Raw genomic sequence first — 16,409 nt, forward strand, 5'->3', positions numbered from 1 at the left:
GCCTTTAAATATCGTGCAATGAAAATAATTGATTTTGAATGTAGAATGGGCAATGACGAGTACCGTAGAGATGTCAACATAATAGTGCATATCTTGAAATCCTACTAATAAGGCTTCAAAATGACTTCCTTCAATCTTGGCCAACTTTTCTTTCACAATCGTCACAAAAGATGATCAGGAGGCAGCATTTGTATTGGACTGGGTAAACAAACTTGATTAGCATCGATTCTTCTTCAGTTAATATATGATAACAAGACGAACTTATGCTTCCAGAAACTCAAGGCCAGGATAAAGCTGATGTTGAAAAGTAAAGTGAAGCCAAACAGGGCTCCTTACATAATATTCATCAAAGTTTTTATCCATGGCTTTCAAGAATTTGTGTCCCTAGCTATGGTACTGTTTGTGGGCAGCTTCAACAATAACACTAAGAAGCGCAAAAAGGAAATGAGTAACTTTCTCTGGAATTTGTATAGATAAAACTACTATCTAGCTATACATAAAAAATAGTTAAAAGAATGAAGAGTTTCATTTGCCGATAAGATTGTTGCATGATTAGAGGAAACAAAAAGTGTTCCTATGAGAGCTCATCTTTTGCCACCTCAGTGCAAGAAATTAATCCACTGAAAGGCCTATCTCTCTGTATGAAAGAGGGGAAACCCAGAAACCAACTTTAACCAACCTGGCATGGAGGCTGCAACCAATAACACTGCATAAGTTTATCCTTTTGGATGATGATTCTGAAATCAAATTGGAGAAGGTCCAAATAGCATAACTATATGTGATAACAAAACCACCAAAAATGGGGACTACTATACTGAAAAAACACCAGCTGTCATAGCACCACCCAGAAAACATAGACAAGAGAGTTTCTATTCAAGAAAAGATATTCTCCAGACATATGAGCTCTAAGCAGTCACCACTTAAGGAGCGAATACGCATTGAAGGAAAGAGCATCCTTGTGGCTTCTGGATTTATCCTATGGCATTGGGAGATCCTCATCGTGCTTCTTGCCAACAGTATTTCGTGTGATCTTCTAGATATCACCTGCCGAAAAAATGAATTAAAAATAGAAAGTCAAGTACTAACATTTAAGCATGTAAAAACAAATGATTGTAAACTGTAATTCGCTTACCTCCTGAAGAAAGTGAGCTACACATTTTCTTTGAAGTCACCTGAATTCGGAAAATTCTACAACTTGATTGGATGGTCCTTGATACACAACCTTTTTTACCACGTCAAAGTGATGTCATCAAAAGAGTTATTTCATAGCTTACTTGAGAATATGTAAAGCTTCAGTTGTTCCTGAATCCCATTGGATGTGTAGCATTTTCAGGACCTTAGCTCATGAAGAAAACAGAAGAATTTCTTCCTAGCAATTAAATCAAAACTTTCCCTCTCAACTGTTGACAGAAATAGAAGCACTGGCAGATTCAACTCTTGTGCAAAACAGAAGCACTACAGAAACCCAGATCCACATGGAGATAAAATTACTAGACATTTAAATCAATCTCCATACCAAATCATAATCTGATCCAACATACTTCTTGAGACAGAAGAAATTAAATATAACATCAACTTAAAACAAAAATTGGATATAAATTACCTGAATTTCATATCATTTCAATTTTGTCCTAACGGAATATGAAATAGTCCCTTTAAATTTTAATTAATATCATATTTAACCTTATAATTTCTTAATCAGTTGAATTTCTGAAGGTAACTTATATGTTCCTTTGAAGTATCAAATACCACACACTTATCATATGATTTTGCAGTTGCTATTATGACTATGGGAATCTTCTCCATAACTTTGGACAACTTGTAATCGAAGAGAACAACACATAAATTTAATTGTAAAACTAATACCACTTTCAGTATCTAAAATGATCATAATATATCAATTATATAAAAAGATGAGGAACTTCCTCCACAACCACCTCAATACTTCCAAAACACATATATTTTGACTTTCGGATACATAAACTGTGATATTTAACATCATAGCTTCTCTACATATGTTTACAGCATATTAATTAAAGACAAAATCAAAATAAAGAACATTGAGGTATTAATTCAATGAAAGAGAAAAAAAAAATCTACGAAAGAAATTATAATCTCATCTCAGTTATTTCAAATATCTTTCTCTATCTCTCACTAACGTGTATTTCTTTTCATTTGTTTTTGTAGTTCATATAGTGATATATCAAAGAGAACTCATTCATGACTTCTTTCATTACTGAATATATAGAGATAAACATAGCAGCCACGTTCACATGACTTCTAAGCATACAGCAGCCACGTTCACATGACTTCTAAGCATAAGCAACTACATCATAACAAACTCCTAAACATAGGCAACGTTTTTTATTGGTGTCCTAAAATCAAGCAACAAATAAAACATTCCTAAAGACTAGTTCTGCAGACTAAGACACGTGTACACATCTCCAACAATCTCCTCCTTGCCTTAGTAGTTGCAGACACATAATTTGTTTCTTAAATCTTCAAATCTTGCTTTTGGAAGGGCTTTGGTAAGCAAATCTGCAATCTGCTCCTCTGTCTTGCAATAAATCAACTTGATTTCACCAAATTTCTGCTTTTCTCTCAAGTGATATAGCTTGATGTTGAAATGCTTTGTTTTTCCATGAAAGACAGGATCTTTTGAAATTGCAATGGCAGCTTGATTGTCTACAAAAATCTCTGTTGGCTCAATCTGCTTCATGTGCAAGTCGGCAAGTATTTTCCTGATCCAAATTGCTTGGTTCACTGTAGCATTAGCTGCAATAAATTCTGCCTCTGCTGTACTTTGAGCAACCATGTCTTGTTTTTTTGAACTCCATGAGAAGATACCTGAACCAAAACTGAAACAAAAACTAGTTGTGCTTCTCATGTCCTCAACAGAACCTGCCCAATCACTGTCAGAAAATCCTTGGAGCTGGAAATCATGACAACAAGAATACTTAATACCATAATCTGTTGTGCCCTTGACATATCTTAAAATACGTTTAGCAGCTACAAAATGCACTTCACTAGCACAATTCATAAACCTTGACAGCAAACTTACTACGAACATTATGTCTGGTCTTGTGGCTGTTAGATACATCAAGCAACCAATCAAACTCCTATATAGCACTTCATCAACTTTTTCAGCTCCATCTTCTTTGCTAAACTTCTCCTTTTGATTCATTGGTGTGCTGATGTCTTTGCAATCTTCCATATGAAATTTCTTCAGAATTTCCTTTGCAAACTTCTTTTGACATATGAGTACTCCATTATCGCCTTGCTTCACCTCCATGCCAAGAAAATAGGTCAATAAACCGAGATCACTCATCTCAAAGGCTTTGAACACCTCAGCTTTAAATTCATCCACTAGCTTCTCATTGCTTCCTGTAACAAGCATGTCATCAACATAAACAGACACTATAATTAAGTTAGTATCTGATTTCTTCACATATAAAGTAGCTTCACTTGGACTTTTAATAAATCTAAGGCTTTGAAGATAATCGTCAACTCTGCTGTACCAGGCCCTAGGAGCCTGCTTAAGGCCATATAAAGCCTTTCTCAATCTATAAACTTTCTCCTCCTTTCCCTTAACGAGAAATCCCTTTGGCTGCTCAACATAGATTTCTTCTTGAAGATAACCATTCAAAAAGGCTGATTTTACATCTAAGTGGTAAAGTTTCCAACCTTTTTGTGCAACCAAGGCTAACAACATCCTGATAGTGTCCAAGCGTGCAACAGGAGAGAAAGTTTCTGAAAAATCTACCCCATAAACTTGACTGTACCCCTTCATGACTAATCTGGCTTTGTGTTTGTTCACAGAACCATCAGCATTAAATTTGGTTCTGTAAACCCATTTCACTCCAATGATTTTTCTGTTTTCAGGTCTGTCTACCAATTCCCAAGTGCCATTCTTCTCAATCATACGAAGCTCCTCTCTCATGGCTTCAATCCATTTGTCATCCTTTTCAACTTCTTTAAATTCTGCAGGTTCAAACACAACAACATTGCTTCTTTCATAGATATCAGATAAAGATTTTGTGCCACGAACTGGGTCATCATCTTCACTGTCATCAAGGTACTGTGAGTTTACTGGCAGCTGCTTTTCTGATGATTCTTCCCAACTCCATTGTTTGTCTTCCATAAACTTGGTATCTCGGCTTACAATAATTTTTCCATTTTGTGATTGGAAATTTCTGTAAGCTTTAGAAGTGCTGCTATATCCAATAAAAATACCTGCTTCTGCCTTCTTATCAAGTTTGTCTCGTTTCACCTGTGGCACATAAGAAAAAGAGAGACAACAAAAAATTTTCAGATTTTGTAAATCTGGTTTGTAGCCGAACCAAGCTTCAAACGGTGTTTTTCCTTGCACAGCTTTAGTTGGCAGTCTGTTTAATAGGAAAACTGCAGTACTTGCGGCTTCTGCCCAAAGATTATTTGGTAAATTCTTTTCATGAAGCATGCACCTTGCCATCTCCATGACGCTCTGATTTTTTCTCTCACTCACACCATTCTATTGTGGAGTGTAAGGTGCTGTTAGCTGGTGCTCAATACCTGCTTCCTCACAAAACTTATCAAAAGTTTCATTTGCATATTCTTTTCCATTGTTTGACCTTACTGTGCGCAACCTACAATTACTTTGATTCTCCACCCAAGCTTTAAACTTCCAAAATACATTAGCAACCTCAGATTTGGATTTAAGAAAATAAATCCAGCACAATTTGGTATAATCATCTATAAAGACAATATAATATTTACTACCATTTAAGGATGGAGTTGCCTGAGGTCCTCTAACATCGGTGTGTACAAGTTGCAGCTTGCACGATGCTCTCCAGGCTATTTGAGGAAATGGTTTTCTAACTTGCTTTCCATATTGACAAGCCACACAATCTGATAGTTTATCTTCCAACAACGGTACACCTTTCACAAAGTTGTTTTTCTGCATGTATAGAAGTCCAGCATGGTGAAAGTGCCCAAGTCTTTTGTGCCATAATTCTGCGTTGCTTACATGACTTGTAGGTGCTGCTTGCTCATTCTCCAACAAATTCAAGGCAAAACTCTTGGCTCTCATCTTCACTTTGAACACGTCTTTGCCCTTTGCATCCTTGATTAAGCACCACTTGTCTTCAAAAATGACTTTGAAGCCTTTTTCAACTAGTTGTCCAACACTAAGCAAATTTTGATCAACGTCAGGCACATATAAGACATCAGTAATATGCTTTAAACCTGTTATGCTTTCAATGGCCACTGTTCCTTTTCCCTTGACTGAGATAAACTCACCATTTCCAATTTTTACTTTGGAAATAAGAGTCTTATCAATTTCGGTGGAAAGCGCTTGATCGTTGGTCATGTGGTTGGTACAGCCGCTGTCTATTAACCAGGAATCACTTGAGCTGTTGTTTGTGGCGTAACATGTTGCCACAAAGAGTTGTTCTTCCTCTTGTTGTTCTGTGGACACTTTTGTTGCTTCAGGTTGTTGCGTTTTGCAGACTTTCTCTATATGTCCTATATTGCCGCACTTTCTGCACTTGATATCAGGCCTCCACCAACACTTGTTTGGCATATGGTTCAACTTCTTGCAATGTGGGTAGGGTGAACTTGCAACATTTTTGTTGTCATTGCTGGACTGGTTGCTCTTCTTCTTCTCCTTGCATTTCTTATCTTTGCCTCCTCCAAAACTTTCTGATTTGGCTTTGAAAGCACCTTTCACAGTTTCTTCCTTTCTCATCATTCTTCTTTGCTCTTGAGCCTGCAAAGCATTAACTAACTCTGCCAAGGATATGCTTGACAGATCTTTAGACTCCTCCAAAGAAGAAATTTTTTACTCATATTTTTCAGGCAAAGTAACAAGAATTTTTTGAACAATTCTCTCATCAGAAAAGTCCTTACCCAGCAGCCTTACTTTGTTAACTATGCCTAGCAGCTTGTCAGAGTAGTCTTTAATCGTTTTTGACCCCTTTATCTTTACCATCTCGAATTCTTTGATCAAGTTGAGCACTTGCATGTTCTTGGTTCTTTCATTGCCCTGGTACTCCTTTTTGAGGTAGTCCCATATGTCTTTAGCTGAATCCAGGTTCATGATCCTGGTGAATATGGTGCTTGAAGCGACAGAGAAAAGACATGCTTTGGCCTTTGACTTCCTTGTTTTTCTCTCCTTATGATTCTTTATTTGTGCCACCGTTGGATTTGCTGGTTGCGGTGGAATGTCATAATCTTCTTCTATAGCCTCCCAAAGATCCAGTGCCTCGAGGTAGACTGTCATCTTAATAGCCCATGCTTGATAATTTTGGCCATCAAAAACTGGTAGAGCAACATGATTGAAAGATGATTGGTTATTGGCCTCCATTATAAAATTTTGTGTTTGTATCACTTAATCTTATAGGTCCCTCAAGACAATGCTCTGATACCAATTTGTAGTTCATATAGTGATATATCAAAGAGCTCATTCATGACTTCTTTCATTACTGAATATATAGAGATAAACATAGCAGCCACGTTCACATGACTTCTAAGCATAAGCAACTACATCATAACAAACTCCTAAACATAGGCAACGTTTTTTATTGGTGTCCTAAAATCAAGCAACAAATAAAACATTCCTAAAGACTAGTTCTGCAGACTAAGGCACGTGTACACATCTCCAACAGTTTTAAAGAACATCATGATTACCAACAATTTATTATAATGCGTTATCTATTGAACTTAAACAGTTCTGTTCCCAAAGATACAAGTGATAACATGTTAATCGTCTCAATCTGTTAAATCTAACCAAAGTGATTGGATCTACCTGCTTAATTAGTTGAATAATCATCTAGGATGTTGAATGGGTAAAAGGCAGTACTGGTATTACGATTTTGGTAATTGCCCCAATGGTTTTATTATGCTGTGTAACATTCCAAGTAGTGACTGGTTAATTAGAGTTTTTTGGTTGAAGGGGTTTGGCATTAACTGAACCTGGATTTGTGCATCATATATGCCATTGGGCATTATTTTGATTGGTGAACATGCTATTAAACTTTGAGTATTCAATGCAGGATGTTCGAAGGTTTAAAACCTCTCCATTGATTGCAAAAGAGATAGAATGTATACATGAGGTGATTTTACTGAGCCTTGTTAATCTGCCTTTTCATTTTTTGGAGTCTTTTGATTGTCATCATATTTTTAGTCATGTGAAACTTAATGCAACTTTAATTTAACAGAGACTGAAGGTTTTTAAACTTGATTGGGTGTCTCTGTGGAAATTTCTTGTCCCGCATAGGGATCAGGCCTTGTTACACTGGCAATGGCGTATTGCTCTTGGAATTCAGAAGTGTTATAAGCAAGATGCTGCTAAAAAAGAGAAAAGGCGGCTGTATGAATTAAAGAAAAGGTGCAGAACTGCTGATTTGGCCAATTGGCATCTTGATGATAAAGAGGTTTGTCTACCTTTTGAAGTAAAGGAACTTTTAAATTGCCTTTCAATTCTTCACATCCTCTTGTGATACTTCAGTTTATACTATGTACTTATGAGTTTTGATATGTCAGACAATTATTTATGTTTGTGGTTTGTATATGGAAAAAACATTTACACACTCTAATTTTCATCAAATTGCTTGCTTGGGCTATTGAGCAGCTGACCTCTTCCAGCTTGGTTTGATCTTGTCTCACCCTGTTTTAATGATTTTATGAGTTGTATATTCTGAGAATTCTGTAATAACAATAATAAGAAAAAGCTACCTAATGTGGGGCTTTTTATGAGTTAATTATATTGTGGTATGAATAACCTGGGCGAGTGTTTGAAAATTTTTAGTATCAATTTTAAGTTTACTGCAGTGACAAATTGTCTCAACAAACCTTAAAGGTGTTTGACTTGAGCCAAGGAATTGGGTTATTTGTCTTATTATTTAACTTCTCCAATTGATTGGTCATTGAAAATCTGTTCTTTGTTGACCTCAGGGTGAAATATGCTGGTGGAGGTAATCATAGTGGAGACGATTACATAGAACATGGACATGAAGGTGATGTTCATGAGGCATTTTTGGCAGGCTGGAGACCTGCTGGTCCCAATAACAGGTCTTCGGAGGGTTCTTGTTTAAATATTAGAGATAAACTTCTTCCTAATGGGTCCGGGCAACAGCCAAACCATTCACTGATTAACCTCAAAGTCTCAAGTCTGTTTGCCACCATATACGGCTAGTAGACACAATAAGGCACACTTGGTGAAATTAGAGCCAGACTTGCCTCCTGTTAGTCTCCCACCATCTGTTCGTATAATTTCACAGTCAGCTTTCAAAAGTGTCCAGTGTGGATCATCTGCCAGTGTTTCTGTCACTGGCAATGGTGTCAGCTGCTCTGGACAAAAAAGTACAGCCCCTCTAATATCTCCTCTTGCAAGGTTGGGAACTCCAAATTTAATAAAAACTGGAAGAGATAAAAGTAATTCAGCGAAGGATAATGTCAGAAATCTGCAACTAGAAGAATCTCATGTTGCTGAGGACGAAAGAGGCACCAAGTCAGATCTTCAGATGCATCCTTTATTGTTCCAGGCCCTTGCAAATTGACGTCTGCCATATTATATTCTGAACATTGGCACTGGTACATCCAGTTCTTTTAGTTTCTTTTCAGCTAATCAGCCTCAACTTAATCTGAGTCTTTTTCACAATCCCTGCCAAGTCAGTCATGTTGGTTGCTTTAATGAATCTTTGAAGACCAAAGAGTCCTCCTATACAGCATCATCTGCCATTGATTTTCACCCACTTTTGAAAAGAAATAAGAATGCAAATGTTGATTCAATGACTGCACCCTCAACTGTAAGCAGATCTAATGAGAGAGCTAATGAACTGGACTTGGAGATCCATCTAAGTTCATCATCCACAAAGAAGAGAGCTTTAGGAAGCAAGGATATTACCGCACAGAATATTGTGCAGTCAGAAAAGAATGCCATAGATTCTGGATGGAGCACCGAAACTCAACATACTAACAGTATACATTACCATTGTGGTGAAAATTACAGCAGGGATGTTTTAAGTGGTCATTTGTCTGATGTACCAAGCACCAGAAACATTGACGATATTGGTGATTTTTCCAATCCTGGGATTGTGATGGAACAGGAAGAATTAAGTGACTCTGATGAAGAAATTGAAGAACATGTCGAGTTTGAATGTGAGATGACTGATTCTGAAGGAGAGGAGGGTTCAGGCTATGAACAAATTCCTGAAATGCAAGACAAGGTGGCTTTAATATTCTATTATATCTTAATTCTGTTACTTTTAAGTTATAAGAATGTGCATTTTTTGTGCCGAGACTAACGTTTTTCCACTTTATTTGTCATGGTTTCATTAGTGTCCCCATTTATACATTTTTCAGAGAAGGTTGTCTGTTTGGGGAAATGCTGGAATTATTTAGATGTTTTAAACCAGATTTTTGATGACTCTATCAGCACTTTTCTGTAATTCTCTTGTGCCTGAATTTTTAGCCCTCTTGCACACTAAAAGTGCCAGAGAGAGGTCTCTGACTTTTATGTAATACGATTGTGGTTGATCTGGTACTTTGGTTTTCATTATTTTCCTTGGTTTATTGACTGGTCAATAAATGCCTATACTCTTGGTCAATGGAAAATTTACTGTTTATCTGCATTCTGAGTTGTTGTGTACTAGTTTCTGTTTTACTTTTGATTTGTTTCTTATTCGTAGGAGGTTCGAGATAATTTACAGGAAAATGCAAGAGATGGAGATGCTAATGATCAGCGGCATGAACCAAGGAGTCCTCTTGGTAAGGGCAATGCTTTGGTTCCTGGAAACGGTTCTCCTCCTTTCTTAAAGCTGGGATTGATTACCAGGAAGAAGGAAACTACAAGCAGTTCATGGTTAAGTTTAAATTCATGTGCAGCAGGTCACCCTATGCGCACAAAACATAAGAATAGAGAGGGAACAATCAGTGAAGGCCCTGCTGCTAAAGATATTACTTCTCCTGTTAACAGATCCTTCAAGAAGACAGCCCCCAACACATAAAAAGTTTCAAAACAGAAGGATAGCACAGACGTGGCGCAACAACTCAGCCTGAGTCCGACAGGGAGGAAACCAAGGAAACGTGTGCCAAACTAATAGAAGTTCAAAATATTGCTATGGTAAAACATGAGTTTTGTTAAAGGAAGTGATGTTTAGATATTGGCTACCGGTCTTTGTCGTCATCTATCCCAATTAGCTAATGAGTTGTTGGTGCCGAAGTTTAAGGACTTGAAGAGGTGGAGATATTTGATCTCTCCCCTTTCACTAACACTAGTTTGGATTTACTTGATTCATACAGCTGCTAGTTAGTTTATAAAGAAGGTCTTCTTCTTTTTGCCTAATTATGAATATGTTTTTTGAGTTTTAAGGGATGAGTCAAAAGTAAATGTGAAGAGTGAACATCATGTACAGACTTAAATTTTGCTTAGTAATCCCACTATTGGGGCCATAAATGATCCCCTAGAAATATAAAGAAAACCCAATTTACTTGCTTTGACAATAAAAGAATAACGGATGAATTTGAGTGTATGGTAAATAGGGTGAATTCGAACCGAGCGAAGTTCGAATAAAAATAAGTTTGAATATCTTTATTCAAATTTAGTTCAAATCTAGATCATCTAGTTTGAGCTTGAATTGGTGAATATAATGTTAGACAAATATACACTAATTTCAAATTGTCAGTAAACCTTGAAACTTAAGCCAAATTAAAGTTTTCAAATTGAATTTAATTTATTTAAACCTAAATCGGTCCTATTCGAATCTATCCACAATGTTAGCTTTCAGGATTCTGTGTCTTTATAGGGGTAATAAATCCTGGAACTTTTACCGTTATTTGACTATTGACATTTGCATTACCTGAAATTTCTGTAATTGTGTTCAATTCTGTGATTACAATAGAAATGCAAATATCAATTAAATGTTGCTAAATCAGAATAAAAATAATAAGGAAGTAGATATTTAAGCCAAAAGATTATCATAGACATGAAGAACTAGATATTTAATTTACAAAGACATTAGAGTCCATTTCCAGCCTTTTCTTCCATTTCCAGCCGATTTCTGGCAAATTACCAGGAGACCACATCCTTAATTAGCTGCCTCTTCCTTTGATCGTCTAAAATAAAGCCTCGCTTCATCTGCATCTCCTGATAGCCCCAATCAAGATCTACCATTACAGTCCCATTAATTTTTTAATTACTATCATATTTATCCTTATAATTTCTTAAAACATATACCCTGAAATCTATCTAATCAACTGAATTTTCTAAGGCAACTTATAGAAATGTCAGTTCATCTAACATCACTCACTCACCAGATGATTTTGCTGCATGTTGATGGACATTTCATTTTACTATCTCACTCACTCTTTTTATTCTGCAAATCTTTCACACAGCACTGAAAATTCTGTGATCACAAAGAACAACTTGATTTGTTTTAGTTCAATGAAGACAATGAAGAAGTCTACAACAAAAAGTATATTTTTACTAGGTAAATAAATACATACCATTTTGTAATGATTGTATGACTGTATTAAGCTCATTCTTCAAGCAATATTTCCAGTTCACCTCTTTTAACCTTAGCATGCTTAAGCCTTGTCGACAGAAAGTCTTCGTCTTGAAGCATTCATGCACATCTAATCTTTTCAAGATTGGCAATTGAAGGGAACACAAGTTTACACAATTAGAAAACTGAAGGAAACACTAGTTTTGTAACACTTTCACAATCAGAACAACGTCACAATGAATTGAAGATAGATAAAAGCAGAAACTGGAGATGAGATAATGGCCCTTACTTAAACAGAAGAAACATGAGCTGCAACGCCACACAATCTACGCAGAGGCTTCATTCTGAAAGTTCCACTGGAGGACTCAAAACTATCTGTAATCATAAAGAACAATGCATTTCTTTCAAACTAAAATTTCAGCCCAAAAAATTTGTTCAGAGAATGGCCAGAATGCTGAAATTGATGCAATCTTGACACTTGAGGAAGGAGAATTGTCATTTAAGTAGCTCTATATTAGATTTTTACATGCTTGGATTTGAAACATGGTGATCTGCTTTTCAACTCTATAAAAGAAATATTTGTTCATTACACATGAATATAAAAGAAATATTCCTAGCTTTCTGCACAACTAAGCAGTGGTGAAAAAAAATGAAGAATAACCGAAAACAAAAGGCTTCAAAAAGGAACCAGACAACAAGAGAAAGACAGGTCCAAATGATCCAATCATCAAATGAATACTCTCACCAGCTCTGGAGTTTCAGTCATGTAACCTTAACATGCAAGTTTAGCATTACTTCTACTTAGCCAAACCTAGTGTACACATGCTTAAAATTCTACCATTATCAATTTCAATAAAACCACCAGCTACATTTTCTGATTATGGGTATGATCATCAATTTCGAAAGCAAATTACTAAAAATATAAACAGCTTATTCCGTATCAAATTATACTTGCTCAAGTTGAAGTACAATATAATGCTAACGAGATAAATATATTCAAGAGTCATCCAATTCAATGTGTTTGCACTTTATGATCCTGCAATCATCTAGCAACAAAACACGAAAATCACATTTTCAAATAATATTTCAAGTAAATCAAGTTTCAAAAATACAACATCATTATATAGATCCTCAACGAAAATTCCTGAAATCACATTGAGTCCACCTTGCAACTAGAATCTGATAAAAATGATATCAATTTCAACTTTTGATTGGCTCCCAGTGTATTGAAAGTCATTTACCACCAATTTTGCCGACATGCAAACAGATTGAGAAATAACTTGACAATCTCATCTATAAAATTAAAAACATTAACATACACGTTCAAGTTGTTTTAATTCTATATATTTGAGATTATGAAAATGACCTCAATCCATGAAGCCGAATACTAGAGGAGACTTCAAGGAGTCATTGTTGTTACCCAACGAAGGCACCTATAATTTTGCCATAAATTTATAAGATTTGATAATATCACTAAAGTCCATCATGTGATTATATCATTTCAATTTAGTCCCTTTGATTTCTAATTAATATCATATAGCCTTATAATTTATTAATCAATTGAAATTATAAGGGCAACATATATATATTAATATTATTTTGAAATATGTTTAAGGAGAATAAATAAAGTCCTTTGGCCTTTATTTAAATTAAAATCCAATTCAAATCCTAACATACAAAATTTTAACAGATGCAAGATAAACATAAGTTACTCCAAATTCCAAATATTGTTGCAAATCATGCAGAACTGGTCAAAACACCTCTAGAAGCAGCATTTCATCATCTGCATTGAAGTCAGGGCATATAAGTGGGAATGAGAGATTGTCCTGGTAAAATGAAAATTTTAAACACATTAGCATAAAACACAGATACTGATAAAATCTGCCACAAAAAATTAATTGACATAAAAAAAAAATTTTTAAAAAACGAAATTAATGTTAGAATATTATTTTAAATTGAGCAGAGAGGTCAAGGCTTAAGCATAGCAAAGCAGTTAAATGTTTTACCGAACAAATTTTAACTTTCCATTTGTTTGAGAACACTGATGTTAAAAGCAAATGTTTACTTCAATATTGTGAGAAAAACAAAAGCAGGATCTATATAAGGATAGATCATGGAGAACTCTAATAAACTAAGCAAGGGACCGGTATTACTAACCATGAACTTTGTAGGGGTGATTGCTCTTATGAGGTGTCACTTCAGCTCCAACAATGAAGCACTCTACACAGAGTTTAAAATTAGGACAAATTGCACATTCCATGCGGATCCTCCCCCTGATGATTTTGCCGCAATAAATGCTGCTTGTTTACACTGGTTGTATCTGTGCAATATTTTCAATTTTCAATTTTCCATGCTGATGATTTTGCCGCAATATTTTCAATTTTCCATGCAGTTTCAACTGCTTGTTTACACTGGTGATTTTGCCGCAACTTTCAGATTGACATTTGATCACCAGAAACAGAAAGTTCCTCTCTCACACATACGTAAATTGAAACATTACGAATTATTATAATTTTTTAATTAAGAAAGGATTAAAAAAGGAACATATTCTGTGCAGAAGAGGTTGAAGGATTATCACGGTTGCACCACCTTATCTTCTCTTCCCCACATCCCATTTATTTATTTGTAAATATTCCAATCAAACAAGCATACATACATATATTATATTATGTATGTATTGCGGCAAAATCATATAATATTATTAGAATCTCACTCCGCAATAAAAAGTCCATTTCCCTTCACCAGCTCGTTGACCTGGTTTCAAATGAGAATTTAGAAGGAAAAGAAAAGGCAAAACTCGCAAGAGTTTGCAAGCAAATAAAACCCTAAAAATTTATCAACAATTATGAAACTTTAATTATCTTCTAAAACAGGCACAATTCAAAATCATTAATTTCTGAGATTTTTTGCATCTCTGTGAAGGATTTGAATTGGATTTTAATTTAAACAAAGGCCAAAGGACTTATTTCCACGCGAAGTATCATCTAAAACCACACACTTACCATATGATTTTGCACTTTCCTCCCATAACTTCGAACAATCTGTAATCATGTATAACGATACATAAATTTAATTATAAAACAAAAACAGTAGAGAATTTAAGCTACTTTCAATATCTAATTTATATTTCAATTAAACAAGAAGATGATGAATTTCCTCAACAATTAACCACCTCAATAGTTGAAATACACATTTACTCAATTTATTTTAACTTACACATAAAACTGTAATATTGTAGCATTAATTCTACAAATGTCTACAAAAAAATAAATTAATTCAATGAAGGAAAACAAAAAATGTCTACAAAAAACTATATTATTAAATAAATGAATACATACCATTTTGTAATTGTTGTGTGACCCGATTAAGGTCACTTGAATAATCTTTCTCGTTCACCAACCGTAACTTTGGCATGTTTAAGCCTCTCTCAAAGAAAGTCTTCATCTTGGAGCATTGACTCACTAATAATAACTCTAATGATGGAAATTTTAAGTTGTATTTCCCTGAACCAAAGCTTGTGAGACTTTCTAAATCAAACAATAACAACTCCTTCAATTTCTCAAAAACAATTTCATCTTTCTCCATATCTCCATCATTTGCTAATACTTCTATCATCATTTTACATCCTAGTATTGACAACCTTTCTAGACTCACTAGACTTTTAGCTGTTGAGGATGTCATTAAGTTCTGCATTCCAATACAATCAGCTATCTCCAAAGACCATAGATTTTCAAAAGATGATAAAGGTGGCAAGAGAGTCATCAAATTGTCACAATATCTTACTTCTAAAGAATGAAGATTATGAAGAATTGTTTTGAACCGAAAGTCTTCTTTACAAATGCACTTTAAATTAAGAAGTCCTTGCAATTTTAGCTTTTTCAATTTTGCAAGTGCACCAACATGTTCCTCATCTTCTCCATATGAGAATATCTCTTCGTATGAACTCATTTTCAAAATGAGGTTTTCAAGATTGATAAACTTTACAAGGATATGAATTGGAATGTGTGTATATTCATCCTTAATCAATTCAAGAGTTTCTACTTTGTCAAAGTTTTCTTTGAACTCTTCTTGCCAAATTGACATGATATCTCTTCCACTTAATGATAATTTACTCAAATCGGAGTTGACCTAAAGAAAAAACGTGACAATGAAATTAACAATAATATCATCTTTGAAAACATATAATAATTATATATATTTTTATAGAGGAACAGGGTGATAAAAAATGATGTATTGATGGTTATTAAAAATATAAAATAGTGCTTTTAGAAATTTCTTAGAAAAATATACCATAGGTTATTGTTTTAGTGTTGTGGTCACTAGTTCAACAAAAATGTTGAGCATATACATAAGCTAATTCCTTTTTATGTGGTATCAAGTTCAACAGTTTTTAAAACACAATTTATTATAATTAAAGTTGAAAATATGATATTCTTAAAAAATTATAGAAATATATTTAAACTAATTAATTGAATACGTACCCTTTTTTTGTGTGATTGTTGTATACTTGTATTCAAGTCATTTTCCCCGATCTCTATTAGCTCATTCTCATAATTGACATTGTGTAACCTTGGAGTGCTTAAGAATCGTAGACAGAAAGTCTTCATATTGAGGCATCCTTCTATAACTAACACTTTCAAAGATGAAAAATTGAAAGAGTAATTCCCAGAACAAAAGCATGTAAGACTGTCTAATTTTTTAAGTGACAACTTCTCCAAATTGTGAAAACCAATGTCAGTTGTTGTTGCATCAGCCTCATCTTCTACTACTTCAGTTAGCAAATTACACCTATATATGCACATTTCTCTCAAATGCACCAAGCTTTTAGCCATTGAAGGTGTTATTAACCTCCTTATCAACTTGTGACAACAACTTAACTGTAGAACCTTAAGATGTAGAAAATAAGTTGAAAATGTTGGTAGACTT

The 16,409-nt window shown here is 34.8% G+C and overlaps 1 protein-coding gene and 1 long non-coding RNA gene across 5 annotated transcripts; both read right to left on the reverse strand.

Annotated features, from left to right (window-relative positions):
- Positions 1-10,916: 10,916 nt before the first annotated feature.
- On the reverse strand, positions 10,917-13,749 carry LOC123208793. Of its 4 annotated transcripts, none has more exons than XR_006500814.1 (6): positions 13,641-13,749; positions 13,244-13,309; positions 11,773-12,776; positions 11,485-11,618; positions 11,293-11,384; positions 10,917-11,145 (listed from the first exon to the last, which is right to left on the reverse strand). It is a non-coding gene; the product is annotated as an uncharacterized LOC123208793 (long non-coding RNA). The 4 variants fall into 4 exon arrangements; XR_006500813.1 differs by having other exon boundaries at positions 10,917-11,125; positions 13,641-13,748; XR_006500815.1 differs by having other exon boundaries at positions 10,917-11,125; positions 11,773-11,858; positions 13,641-13,746.
- Positions 13,750-14,378: 629 nt separating this feature from the next.
- Positions 14,379-16,404, reverse strand: LOC123208787. Its single transcript, XM_044626336.1, has 3 exons — positions 15,965-16,404; positions 14,822-15,611; positions 14,379-14,524 (listed from the first exon to the last, which is right to left on the reverse strand). Exons 1-3 carry the CDS (start codon positions 16,313-16,315, stop codon positions 14,421-14,423), a joined length of 1,245 nt encoding a protein of 414 aa, XP_044482271.1. The 5' UTR covers positions 16,316-16,404; the 3' UTR covers positions 14,379-14,420.
- Between the last annotated feature and the right edge of the window lie 5 nt (positions 16,405-16,409).

Source organism: Mangifera indica, chromosome 2 (assembly GCF_011075055.1).
Source record: "Mangifera indica cultivar Alphonso chromosome 2, CATAS_Mindica_2.1, whole genome shotgun sequence".
In the NCBI taxonomy this organism is placed as follows: domain Eukaryota; kingdom Viridiplantae; phylum Streptophyta; class Magnoliopsida; order Sapindales; family Anacardiaceae; genus Mangifera; species Mangifera indica.

What these genes read in the sequence shown, in the direction of transcription:
- LOC123208787 (XM_044626336.1), bottom strand. Translation starts at nt 16,315, where the DNA reads ATGGCTAAAAGCTTGGTGCATTTGAGAGAAATGTGCATATATAGGTGT. An exon ending in AACAATCACACAAAAAAAGG is followed by an intron (nt 15,612 to 15,964) that starts GTACGTATTCAA and finishes TTTTTTCTTTAG; the next exon opens with GTCAACTCCGATTTGAGTAA. An exon ending in CACACAACAATTACAAAATG is followed by an intron (nt 14,525 to 14,821) that starts GTATGTATTCAT and finishes ACATGATTACAG; the next exon opens with ATTGTTCGAAGTTATGGGAG.